Here is a 14,079-nt window from a genome sequence, read left to right as displayed (position 1 = left end):
TCTGGAACTTTCATCAGCGATCTGATGATATGGTAAGTTTCCCTAGAGGAGTTAGCCGCGGCTTGAATTTTTCCTTCAAAGAAGGCGGCTTGGGTATTTTTTATGCTGGTTTTATACAGCTTCATGGCCGCTTTGTATTCTCCTTTGCTCTTAGCGGCCCAGTCCTTCCTCCATAAGCGTTCAAGCTTTTTACATTGTTTCCTTAGTTCGCGCAGCTCTGGTGTGAACCAGGGGTATTTTAATGATCCCTTTTTATTGGGGAGAGGTTTATTTGGCAGGACTGAGTCTAGAGGTTTTTCGATCCAGGTATGAAGCTGCTGATCCGCTAGGGTGGGATCTGATTTGAGGACTGGCATAGTGGCTTCAAGTTGGTGTGTCCAGGCTTCTATATCTAATTTCGCCCATGGGCGGGATAGGGCCTGAGGAGGGGGTCTGCCTTGGGGTTCGGTGTAGATTTGGTACTTGAAGGGGATTAAATAATGATCTGACCAGGGGATAGGAAGGGGCTCATCTGCAACTAGTTTGGGGATATTCGAAAAGGTGGGGTCCAAAAGATGACCTTTAATATGGGTAGGCCGAAGGTTTGTAATAATTCTTTGTGTGTTTCAAACCCACTTGTAATGTCATTATACGTTATTGGCAACACAGTGATGTAAAATGTCATAAAATGAACTTAACATCTTTGAAATGAGCAATTATTTAAAGAAACATCGAGTGAGTTGTAGCTAAGCTTAAAAAGTTGCAATGCAGCAAAAAATATGACCCTGTTTGATAATCCAGTGCTTCTTTTCCTTAAGGCTGGGCAAATTAGTATTGACCAAACACGAGATGTGCAGATTTTGGTACTATGTCCCAATTTAAATGAAATGCAATGCCCCCCACCAGCCGCGGCCACTGCATGTAAGAGCGGTGGGGCCAGCTGGGGGGGATTCCGAGAGACGACCACAAGGGAAAATTAAATACATAATTAATTTACCCTCGTGGTTGTCTCTCAAAATCCCCCCCAGCCGGCCCTACCGCTCTTATCTGCTGCGGCTGCCCCCACCACCATCACTCCCCCTCGGATTTCCGCAAAATGTTTGCACAGAAAATTGTGCCCGGGTCCAAAAATGCAATGTCTACTGATGAAAAGAATTCCATTAATCTAAAACAAATTATAAGAATAATGATAAAAATCATTACAGACTGAAAAGAAGATTCAAACCGCAATTAAGTGATCCATACCTTGCTTCAAACCCTCCCTTTGTCTGCAGTGTGGACAAACCAAGGATTTGCAGAGCTGTGATATTCACCCTCTGAATTTAGGGCTGGGATCTTTTGTTAAATGGATTGACTTACTATATTGTTGAGAACATTGACATTAGGAAGTTAGACATTGTGTAGCACAGGTTAAAAAATCAAGCCCTTCAAATATGGTCTGTTTATTTACATCTATCTTTTTTTCTAATAGCCTGTTGGACTAGGTGGTTTGATGAGAATCGACCCAACATTAACGGCGAAAGTGAGCTTCTGAGTGAACTAAGAGCGAAGTTTCCTGGATTAATCTGCTCTAATCCAATTGGGATTGCAGCTGAGAATACCAAAGGTCTGTCTGCAGCAGAGGCGAAAAACAACGTTCAGTAAGTGATCCCAGACATAAAACAGACAGTGAATTTACCAGGTTATGTGCACAATGCTACTTACGTGCAACTCAAATGGGGGTACCCAGTGGGTATAGTGTGTATCCATTGCTTGCCATTTGGTCTATCATGCCCTTACCTTGATACGCCTGCTCACTGGCATAGGCAGCAACATAAAGTACGCACACGTCAAGAGCTCAGGATAATATCTGTAGTTGCCACACCCTGTTCTGTCATTAGTTCCTCAGTAGTCAATAAGGCACTGTTGAGGGGTAAATATGGGAAAATGGGACACTACTGTAATATCTGGGGGCAAAGGGTGTGGAATCTCACTTCTGCCAACCGTGGCATTCTCATGATTCTGTGTCAACGGCTATTATCCTACCCGTTGACTCCATGACTTACTTGAGACAGGTCAAATGAGGTACCACCAAACTCAGGCACGGAACACATTTCTTCCCAAGTGCATTCCAGAAGATCTTGAAAAAGCTCTGTGGAATAAATAGTATCCACATAGCCACTTCTGGAGCACATGCTGGTGCCAACTTCAATACAGACCTGTTGACGATAACTTTGGACACAGGTAGGAGAAAGTTCAATTTTTTCTTTACAGCACCTCCCTGTTGCACATGAGTATTTAAGACTGCAGAAGATCATTAGTTTATAGGATCTGAGTAACCTTTTATTGTTTTGTGATGCATGGGTACTCAGCCTCTAGGAGTTCACAGTGCAGTCTAATAGTTTTTTGGACCCATGTAGGATCCAGCACTTCTGAAAAAGCGTTAATAATTGTTATATATTACATACAGATACATGTTTTATAATCATATACATGAATGTACTTGCTCTTAACTATAACATGTACACTGATGAATACTGTAAGAAAAGATGCTGGATGACAGGTTCGCGAGAGATCATATAGAGTATCTTAGTTGGAGTTAGGGATGAACTCAGGAAGGCTGGGCCTACACTGAAATGTTGTACTAACTAATATAATTCAGCATGCTATGTGTGGCTTTGAAGAGAAGCCATTAATATAAACACAGGTTTTTAAATCCTTTTATTTACTGATCTGAGGTCAGAGCAATGCAACTGCTCTAATGTTACAGCACTGAAACAAGGGGCCCTGAAGTCTCTGCTTTATGTGGTGACAATCAGCCTCCACCTAGCCGAGTCGTGAATGCTTGGGAATGAGGTTGGTGCTCCTGCAGCCACAGTGCTTAATTTGAGCCAGTGGTTTCCAGTTCTCCACACTAGCACCTAATCATCAACACCAGCACTTTTCATGACCACCAGTTAAGGACACGTTCATTTAAATGGGGGAAATTGAGTGTTTCAGAATCACAGGATGATGAGCTCATACCGAGACTCGAACCTGGATCCCCAGCACCGAAGTCAGCAGCTCTGGCCATTACGTCACCTCCTCACCCCACTCTCATGGTTAGTGGTTGTGTCTGTTTTAGGCAGAGCTAACAGGGGAAATGGGCTGGTGCAAGCTGCCTCCTGACAAGAGCCCCGACACTTATTGTTTTACAAATTAACCACTGTGAAGCTACCACCCTCCATATTCCCCATCAGCAACAGCTCTCTACAGACCTGAGATCCCAGAGAAAAGCAGACTGCGCTAATGAGAGTGCTCATAGAAGTGGTGATAGGCATATACAGGCTTCCCACTCTATATATGGGGAGGTGAAAGGATGGTCATTCTGAGGGTGGTGGGGTGAATTAATGGCTATGTTTTATAGCTACGCTTGCTAAAATAATTGTTTAATAAGTTAATATCATTACAAACAATGCACAGTACAACAAATAAAATAAATAAAAGCACCATTGGTCAGTCCTATAAAAAAAGAAAAATCTAGAAAATATATTAATCACAAACACAGCTGGATGGCAATGGTACTAAAGTTAATTTTCTGTGTCAGTAACAATATGACTCACTGCAAATCTCTGTAAACATTTAAATTGCAGCAGCTAACCGCTTTTTGTCATGCCTAAATTATTCCATACGGGCTTTAAAACACATCCACGAGCAGTATCTACCACTAGACATAGGCAGACCAAGGGGCCTACTCACTTTGGCCTCTTAGAGGCTTGTGGAGGGGGGTCGCAGACCCACCACCCAATTTTCCAAATACCGGTGCAAGGGGATGGTGTCCCCAGGGCCTCATGCAGGCTTGCAAAATTACTCTATCAGCCCCCGGTAATGGGGCTCCCAGGGCCTCTATGAGGCTAGGGGGCAGGTCCGTGCACAGCCCACCCTGTTATATAAATACCGGCCCTGAGGAATGAGGCCTCTGGGGTCTCACGAAGGCTCGGGGAGGGGGCCTGCACACCCACCTTCAAAAAGTGACAATGCACCAGATCATCATATTTTGTTTTAATCAGCGCTGCAGATACTTCGTAGATCCATAGTGCCTTGTGGAGTATCTCTGGGACCCTAACCAGGCGTAAGGGGGAAGGGTATTTGTACAATGTCCCTCTATATGTTTTATTTTACTTTTTTATTGGACAAGGACTCTCTGCGGTGTATAAGTTGCGCTTTATAAATTGTAAAAATAAATAAATAAATAAATAATAGCCTTAAGTTCTCAAACGTATTGAACAGATTTACACCAGGTTACGAAAAGCTCACTTTCTGGACCAAGATCTAGCTTTCTGACAAATTTGGTTTAATTCTTTTGAGCATTTTTTGCTGCATCGCTGTTCAATTTTCCTATGGAAAAATGGATGGGGAAAACCCTTTTTGGTGCCCCCTCTTTTTCTTGGCCCACTTGATGGATCACCCCAAAACTTTCCAGGCAGGAGCTGAGGTGGATGAGACTTTTTTGGGGAAGTGTCTTGAAGATTCGTCAAATGGAAACAGTTGTTAGTAAACCAATGACATCATTGATAAAAATCACAGCAGCATCTGAATGAAATGAAAATGAAATGAAATGAAATGAAAATGAAATGAATGAAATGAAATGAAAATGAAAAGGAATTTATAAAGCGCATGGCTGCCCTCGAGCGTCCCAGCGCTAAAACGAAAACACAGGACCACCACCAAATGTAACTGAGGAGAAAGCCTACAGGGGGAAAAGGTGAGTCTTCAATGCTTTGCGGAATCTCGCTAGGTTAGGTTCTTTCCGCAGTGCCAGCGGTAGAGCATTCCATAATTGGCCTGCGTTAATGGAGAACCGGCGGCCGCCGGACCTCACCTTTTTTGCTCTGGGTATCACCACAAAATTACCGTCATTAGAGCGAAGGGCTCGCATTGGTTTATGAGGGCGAACCAAGTCCCTAAGAATTGGAGGGCCCGATCCTTGCAAAGCTTTAAACACAATGCAGAGGGATTTGAATTTTATGCGAGCTCGGATTGGAAGCCAATGCAAGGCCTTAAGTGCAGGCTTGGCTGAGGATCTTTTGGCAGTACCAGTGAGCATTCGTGCTGCCGCATTCTGAGCTCTTTGGAGCACATTCAAAGTGGATTCTGGTGAAGCAAGGAATAGGGCATTGCTATAATCCAGCCTTGATATAACTAATCCTTGCACCAGTAGTTTCCGGGAATTTTCAGGGAGAAGCGGGAGGATCTTCCGCACCGACCGGAGCAATCCGTAGCAGGTCCCTGCCACTCGTTTAGCTTGAGTACTCATTGACAGCTCAGGTTCCAGCCAAACCCCGAGACTTTTTATTGCTTCTTTGGGAGCTGGGGGGGCACCTAGACTGGCCGGCCACATGGATTTAGGAAGTGTCGTACACAGGTTGCCAAGGAGCATCAGCTCCGTTTTAGTCCCATTTAGTTTAAGCCGGGAATCCGACATCCATGACATGATGTTAATTAAACATGATGCAAACTTTTCCCCCTGGCTTTCCAAAAGGGACGATCAGTTGGGTGTCGTCTGCATAGGTTGCGATTTTCACCCCGAAGGGTGAAACCACCGCCTCCAGTGGGGCCATATAGACGTTAAAGAGCGTAGGGCTCAATGAAGAGCCCTGCAGTACTCCGCACTGAAGGGGGGTAGGCAAAGATCTGAAATTGCCTTCGCAGACCTGATATGTCCGGTCACTCAAGTACGACGTGAGCCATTTAAGGGCAGATCCTCTCACTCCAATCTTCCCCAAACGGTGGATCAGAATATTATGATCAACCGTGTCAAATGCAGCGCTTAGATCCAGGAGGACCACCGCAGCGGATCCTCCCGAATCCAAGATGCATCTGCCTTCCTCCACCATCGAGATCAGGGCCGAGTCGGTTCCCTGGCCTGGACGAAAGCCCGTCTGCGTCCGACCTAGTAGATCGTTGGCTTCCAAGAAGTGCGAGAACTGGAGGTTGGCAAACTTCTCGGCGATCTTATTTAGCCCAGGCAGGAGCGAGATAGGGCGATAGTTAGCCAGATCAGCCGGGTCAAGGCCTGGTTTTTTCAAAAGGGCCTTGACAATGGCTTGCTTCCAGCTGGGTGGTACTATGCCATAGGTGAATGAGGCATTCAAAAGATCGATTGCTGGGCCTGCAATGATATTCGTGAATTGTTTGAGGATCCGAATGGGCATGGGGTCCAAAGGGGAACCACTCTTCAGAGTTGAGAGCTCCACACAGAAGGCCTCCCTTGAGATGGGGGAAAAGCTGTCAAACACCTTCTCATCCGAAGCGGCCTCCAGGACTGCTTTGTCAATTCTCCCGGTACTCGGAGGAAGACTGGCTAAGATGTTCTGCATTTTGGTGTCAAAAAACTGAGCCAGTAGATTGCATTTATCAGAGTTAACCTCTTGGGTTACCGGGGGAGTGGGGACAGTGAGAAGCTCTTTAAGGATCTGATATGTTTCTCTAGAAGAGTTACCTGCCATTCTTATTCTTTCCTCAAAATAGGCGGCTTTGGTCAAGTTGCGGGCCGCCTTATATGCTCTCATCGCTTCACGATAGTTATCTTTATTGTTAGCCGCCCAGTTCTTCCGCCATTCCCGCTCCAGTTTTTTACATATCTTTCTCATACATCCCAATTCAGGGGTGTACCAAGAGGACTTAGGGCCACTCCTTTTGTTTGAAGTGGCTTTAAGAGGTAGAACAGTATCTAATGCTTGGCAGAGCCAATCATGGAATGCGACATAGGCTACCAAAGGATCACCGCCGGATGGGGGAACTGATTGTTCAAGGGTACGGGAGAGATTCTCGGCAGATAATTGAGACCAAATTCTCTTGTAGGTGCGTGGTGCCCTAGGACCTAGAGGAGATAAAGGGTCCATAGTGAAGTTCAGTTCAAACGGCACCAGAAAGTGGTCAGACCAGGGCATGGGGAGGGGAGAGCTTGTCTGAAGGTGCGAGATATTAGAAAACACGCAATCCAACAAATGGCCCTTCACATGTGTGGGTTCCAGATTATGTAACCTGAGGTTGGCTGTCATGAGTTCAGATCTAAGGTCAGAGGCTATTTTCTCCTCCTGCAGGTCGAAATGAAGGTTCAAATCCCCCAATAAAACAAAATTAGGAGAGGATGCAGCTAAAACGGGAACATGGTCCAGAATGGAGGTGGAAAACTGTTTTATCGTCCCCGGGGGGCGATAGACCAGAAGTCCCGATAAGGAATGAATCGGCGACAGCTGAATCCGAAAATAGCAGCTTTCTGCGTCTTGAATGGGCCCCTTGTCTATTCTACAAGACAACTTCTCCCTGTGGATTATGGCTAAGCCACCTCCTTTTCCTAGCGGTCTATGGAGGGACTGAATAAAAAAGCCGAATGGGAGGGCATTGACAAGGTCAAAGTCTGAGCAGGCCGATGTCCAGGTTTTGGTCAGAAACAAGATATCTAGGTTGTTGTCTTGAATCAAGTGTAGAATTTGTAAAGAGTGTTTAGGCAGGGACCTACAATTCAGGAGTCCCAACCTAAGGGGCTCTTTGATAGGTACCTTGTTTCCACCAGCCTGGTCCCAGGAAGGACAATAATCACATGGCGTGAAAAGAACATCGGATCTGACTCCGTGATGGCAGTTTCGCGGGTTTGACGGCTGTAGAAGGAGTAAATCCTATTTCGTATATGTGGTGAAAGTGTCATCCGCCACAGACAGGGTCTCTGGCCCTGGGTCCGTCCTGGCCCGGACGCCATCGGCGCGCCCGCTGCGCCCGCCCGCTGCGCGGGCGACAAAGAACCGCCATTTATGAAGCGCGAGGTGCAGGAAACGCCCTCGCACTAGACCGCTAACAGTCCAAAAGCCTACCCAAGATGGCGGTTGCAGCAGGTGGCGCTAGTCGGCAGCCCGACGGTAAAACAGGAGCCCTAAAACGGCTCTAAAATGCCCCCAATGTCCCCACAAGTAAGAGCAGCAAGCGCGCTACAAATGGTACATTTACAATGAAGAAATGAAAATTTTTATAAAAAGCGAAACAAGTCTTTTTTTAAAAACAAGTGAGAGCTCGCTAGAGCAGTGGGGTGTGCAGCATAACTCCCAGTGTGTGTAAGGGAGCAGCCTGTGTAAACAACGCGGGCAAACTAGTCAACCCAATTTATAGCGCGAGGGGCAGGAAACGCCCTCGCACTAGACCGCTAACAGTCCAAAAGCCTACCCAAGATGGCGGTTGCAGCAGGTGGCGCTAGTCGGCAGCCCGAAGGTAAAACAGGAGCCCTAAAACGGCTCTAAAATGCCCCCAATGTCCCCACAAGTAAGAGCAGCAAGCGCGCTACAAATGGTACATTTACAATGAAGAAATGAAAATTTTTATAAAAAGCGAAACAAGTCTTTTTTTAAAAACAAGTGAGAGCTCGCTAGAGCAGTGGGGTGTGCAGCATAACTCCCAGTGTGTGTAAGGGAGCAGCCTCTGAAATGGCATCATTGAAAACAACACTGTGCATGCAAGGACACGAGTTATAGGTACTTTAGGGCACAAGTTATAGTTACTTTAGGGCACAAGTTATAGTTACTTGAGCTATAACTGGTGAATTTCAGTGGTTTTGTTAGTCTAAAACGATATGTTTTACCTGACATTTTCATCTAACTATAACGTCCCTCTAACCTTTGTTTTTTTCAGTGAATTTCTAAGTAATGTAAAGTAACTAATGCAAAGTAAAATAATATTTCCATACCTAACTATAACACGCCACTTTAACCTTTGGTGTTTTCAGTGAATATATGCGCGCACACACACAGACACACAGACACACACACACACACACACACACACACACACAGGTATATATATTTTACTGACTGGCACACACCCATCTAATGCAAATTGGTAAGATTTCAAGACAGTAATCAGTGTTGGCTGAGTAAGCAGCAGCAGTAAGGTTTTTTATCACAATAGTGCAAATAGAGGTTCACTCAATGGGGGACAGCGTAAGTGGCTCCAACTGAATTGTCAGTACGTTAAACTGCATCTGCATCTGCCATACTACTTTGTGGAGAACTGGTGCAACATGCAAAGGAGTGAATTTCATCATTGTTAGCAGATAAATGTTATCAAGGGCTCCTTTTAGGGAAAGTCAGTTGGTTGTTGAAGCGGGTGGGATGCACTATGCTTCCTTTGGTATTTTACTGCAGCAGTATATAAGCAGCATGTAAGTACCCTCAAATGTAATGAATGATCTTCTCTGAAGAATGGAACAAAATATGAAACATTTGTCAGGAGATTTCCAGTACTGACTGAGTAAGTTGTTGACTGCTAATGCAAATGAAATCGGAGTAAACTAAATTGTGAGTGAATTGAAGTGTATCAATCACAATGCACTGCAGCAGGACTGATGCCAATTGATGACATCTATTTTATGTGAAAAGGACCAAAAGACTACTTGGGTTAAACATGATGGCTTGTATATTATGTAGTGTCATTTGTTTCTTCAAAATAAAGGCTGCTGAAATTCCACTTTCTAGCAATACATATTTGTAGTTGGAGGTCTGCGGTGAGACTTTTAACAGCTAGAGGTATCGTAAGAGATGTATATAAAAATGAGCTCCTATCAAATATTGCTGTGGAAAAGAGAAATTCTCTGTCACTATTGTTATGTTATCAATGATATCATTGGTAAAATGATGTGTGTTTTCACCATTTATGTAATCTGTGATTACATCTGTAATAATATTTGTGAGGTCAATAGCAGTGCATTTGTTATTTACATCATTTATGGTTGAATAGGTCAACTTAATGTTGAGATTTTAATGTGTTTTTCTACATCAAAGTTTGCAGTAACAAACTTTATTCATGCAAAATGTTTCTCAATTAATTGAACTTATGTAGGAGTAAAATGAGACTAATAGCAATTGAAAGCACAGCTTTAACCCCTTCCACGCTCATGACGAGCTGAGCTCGTCATGAGTTGCGCCGCTCGCATGCTCATGAGGAACTCAGCTCGTCATGTAACGCAGCTTTTTAAAAAAAGCCGCACAGCGCGAAAAAAGCCGCCGCTCGCATGCGGTTAATACACCAGTGGCATTGCCTTTTGAAAGAGCTCCACCATAGTCACTTCAGGAGAGCTGTTGTGAAGTTTCTCTTGGCGAAAGCACCAGTATTGGTAAATGAGGGGTCATTGTTGAGCATAACAAAAAATAGAGAGAATGTATTGATTGTGCTTCTGGTGCTGCTTGTACCAACCATAGGAAACTGTGCTTGCTACCTTTCCTACACAATGAAAGACTAAACACAATTAAAACCCCTCTGAGGCCTGCTATGTCCATCTCATGATAATTACTTGAAATTGTAAATATATGTTTGTTCTTTCTTAAAGATAATATCTGTATGATTTAAAATGCACTTACTTTCCCTCTGATTACATTTTAATGTTATGTTTTTTATTCCTAACGCTCTAAACTCTTAAGGTACTGAATTTGAATCTACCTTACTATAAAAGGGAGTGAAATCTTTCCATTTGATTCACACTGCTATATGTATTGATCTTAAGAGCAGTGTAACAGAGGAGGGACAGGAAGGGAATAGAAGACACACATGCACAACATGTATTTTATACATTCATGAATAGATGTATTGGGTGTCACAACTTGCATTCTTTCAAATTTCTAACAAATATTCTACTGGGAGATTAACCAGTTCCTCTGGATTAGTACATTTGCTTAATAATTTCATGTGACACCACAGTTGGAGGTTACTATATTGCATGTGATAAATCACATGACCAAAATATTGCATTCACTACATCTAGTACCACACATTGCCTAGGTAAATAGATCTAGCATAAACAATAGGAACATATGCTTACCTTCATGATCTAATGGTAGGCGGTACCTCTTTTCAGTGACATACAACTGCTGCCAATGTACACCAACCATTTATCTATACCTCAATCCTAACTTTTGTGTTTTTACTGTCTTCACTTTCAGGTTAAATGCTTCAGTTGGACTCATCTGCCTAAACAAAGATCAAACTGGTAGTCAATGCAATGATTACAGAGTCAAATTCCTCTGTTCAGGACAATTTTGTACAGGTGAGAGACCGGGCCTCTGTGCCTTTAATAAAATCCTCAATTGACAACTAAAGATCAGTACACTCGTTAGATGAGAATTGTAAAACTTTTATATACTCAATCGTGCTAGTTCTTGAACAGTCCATTGATATCACACCATGCCAGGTATTAAGTATTACCAATACAAATGAAACTATCTTACTATTAAGATACATTGTAAACAGATATAACTAATTGGTATTCAATGTGGAAATCTGGAATATCTAACAGGATTTGTTCACAACATGTTCCATTTTTTCAGTTCAGTTTTGGTAACACAAATTTTGTTTGCTGAGTTCTCAGAAAGCAAAGTTGTGAAATTGCATTTTGAAGAGGATTTTATCTGTTCTTACAGACTCTTGCTTTTTGAATTGAGGTGGTTTATTTCAGTGTTCTGATTAACTCAGTGTGCCCATTGTTTTTAATATGAAATATTTAAGCAAATATAAATATTCAACTTGAATTTGAACATGAATTTGCTTTATTGTCAAAGGAAGGAAGCTGTCCCCTTGAGAACTTAATTAGGGAGTCATGATAACACATTAAAAGGATTTAGGTAAAACTGGTGTTTTGTACTCTCGTGAATCGGATGTAAAACTAGTTGAGAAGTAATGTGAGAAAATAGAATAATGACAGACATCAAGAAAATGGCAAACTGAGAGGTAGTGTACTTAGTCAATTAACCTTCAACTGCACATTTTTCTGATAGTAAACTGTGTTATGCAACTTATCATCTGCCCGAATTAATTTGTGTAGTCTCTATAGGGTTAAATATGTTGAGGCTGATACTCATGATCTTTGGGAGGGAGAAATTATGTTTTCACTTGAGAAAGTGAAGAAAGGGATCCATTTGGTAAATTATTCTATAAGGTAGATTCATTGAATAGAAAATGGTACCTGAAAGAGACAATTAGTTTTAGATTCCTTACCTTTGAATTTCCCCCAGTTGTCAGGCTGGAACCCAGAGATTTTTCTTAGCAATACCCCTGCGTGTCAGTAGTTGGTGTCGGTCGAATTCGCGTCGGTCGTCGTAGTCGCCGGGATGACGTTGCAGTGCCTACTTAGACGCCGCCCCCGCACACGGACATCTGTACTTTCATTTTCCGCGCCAGCCTGTCACAGATCGGGGGAAGCTACCCCTTTGCCGTTTTTTGGCTAGCTTTTTTTGACGTTTTGTCTAAATCTTTTTCGAGTCTTCGACTCCTGGTGTGCAAGGGATGTCCCAACAACAGACCAGTTTCAAGCCCTGCAACGCCTGTCACAAAATTATGTCTATGACGGACCCGCACCTCGTGTGCCTGTGGTGTCTGGAGCGGGAAAACGACCCGAAGTCGTGCTCTGACTGCCAGGCCATGAATCCGACAGCTCTAGGGGAGTGGTCCTAAAAGTTACTGGAGGTCTGGCGGTCGGGGATGTATGACATTACAACGCATGCTTTTACATCGCATGCCTTTACAACGCAAGTATTACAACGCAGTCCATTACAACGCATAGTGCTTTGGAGTGCTGGATAGTGAATAGTTTAATTTACTATTCCAACTCCTTTCCCCGTGGACACTAGGGAAGGTTATTGGATAGTAAATTAACCTATTCCCTATCCTAGAGCGCCCCCCAGAGCAATGCGTTGTAATAGTTTGCGTTGTAATGGTTGCGTTGTAAAGGTTCCGCGATGTATAAGTTGCGTTGTAAAGGTTGTTTACCGGCGGTCGGCTCCGCGTCATTCAAGGTCTCGTTCGAGAGGAAGGTCTAGAGGCCGTTCGCGAAGCCCCCACTTCTTGTCGCACTCAAAGTCGTCGAGGACTTTGGGTAAGTCCAAACATAAAAAGAAGGCGTGACGCGACATGGAACTTCGAGCATAGTCACTCAAAGACTCTGTTTCCGGTGCCTGATTCAGGGACAACTGTGCACCTCCCCCCATTTCCGGGAGCCAGAGCGTCCCCTGCCCAACTCCGCCAATTTTATAAGGCCTTACACCTCATCATTGAGCAGCCCGACTACGCTGGCGCACCTTCGGGCCCCGCTGAGCAGGTCGGGGGTCCTGGGCCTTTGATGCCAGTCTTGCCCCAGTGCGGGAGGGCCTTCTTCAACCCCGATTTGGACACAGTCCGATGCCGGCCAACCTCGGAACCGACGCTGGAGGGTACTTTTGTTCCCCTGCTCATCCCTGGTGTTCCCTACCGACCAGAGGGTGGTGATGAGGACTGGGAGGGGTTGCTGGATCCTTTAACAGGTCATCTTGAAGAACCGGACTGGCGAGAGGACCTTTGTGATGCCATTGGTCTTGACACTTCTCCTGACATTGGCTTGCTTTCTCCCCTTACCGTGGTTACAGAGGAGGGAGCGTCCGATGCTGTGGTGATGCGAGAGGCGGCCAAGGTCTTGGGCCTTGAGCTCCCTTAAGTGGCAGTCAGGACTAACCTCCTGACAGAGGTGCTTCAGCCTGCAGCGGTGACTTCTGAACCCCTATTGCCATTTTATGAAGCCCTCACTGACGTCCTCCTGGACACCTGGTCCAAGCCCAGCACAGGGGCTCCTGTGGAGAGGAGGATTGCCCGCCACCACTGCCTGGCCCAGGGTGGCCCAGGTTTCCTCATCCAACACCCTCCCCCCAAGAGATTGGTGGTCCAAGCCTCTTCTTTAAAGTATGCATTCCCTTCTGCCCTTCCAGATAGGGATTCCAAGAAGTTGTGCCATCTTGGGAAGCACATGGTCTCTTCCTCCAGCTTGGCACTGTGGTTCCTGAATACTGTGTGCCTCTTGGGCCAATACACCCATACCATCTGGCATACATTTGCACAGGTGCTGCCTTAATGCCTGAGGAGGCCCAGGCTGTTCTCTCCCAGGCAGTGACGGATGGGGGAGACATAGCATAATTCACAAGTTGTGGACTCGAGACCACCGACTCACTGGCCAGCACAATTGCCACATTGGTAGCCCTTCGGAGCTACGCCCGGTTGAGGAGATCCGGCTTTTCGGGGAATGACCAGTCAACTTTGATGGACATGCCCTTTGATGGCTGTTGTCTTTTTGGCGGT

At 44.6% G+C, this 14,079-nt stretch overlaps 1 protein-coding gene across 3 annotated transcripts in view; it reads left to right on the top strand.

Moving 5' to 3' along the window:
• LOC144753177 (mucin-5B-like) overlaps window positions 1-14,079 on the top strand; it is a 404,695-nt gene that overhangs the window by 298,043 nt on the left and 92,573 nt on the right. For all 3 annotated transcript variants that reach the window (XM_078640943.1, XM_078640942.1, XM_078640944.1), the window contains 2 exons: window positions 1,451-1,619; window positions 10,923-11,026. In XM_078640943.1, the coding sequence (XP_078497069.1) occupies window positions 1,451-1,619; window positions 10,923-11,026 (273 nt within the window). The remainder of the gene's footprint in view (window positions 1-1,450; window positions 1,620-10,922; window positions 11,027-14,079) is intronic.

This window comes from Lissotriton helveticus, chromosome 5_1 (genome assembly GCF_964261635.1).
Source record: "Lissotriton helveticus chromosome 5_1, aLisHel1.1, whole genome shotgun sequence".
NCBI lineage: Eukaryota > Metazoa > Chordata > Amphibia > Caudata > Salamandridae > Lissotriton > Lissotriton helveticus.
Note: the sequence above shows the minus strand (reverse complement) of the source record. Positions and strands in the feature narration are given on the sequence as shown.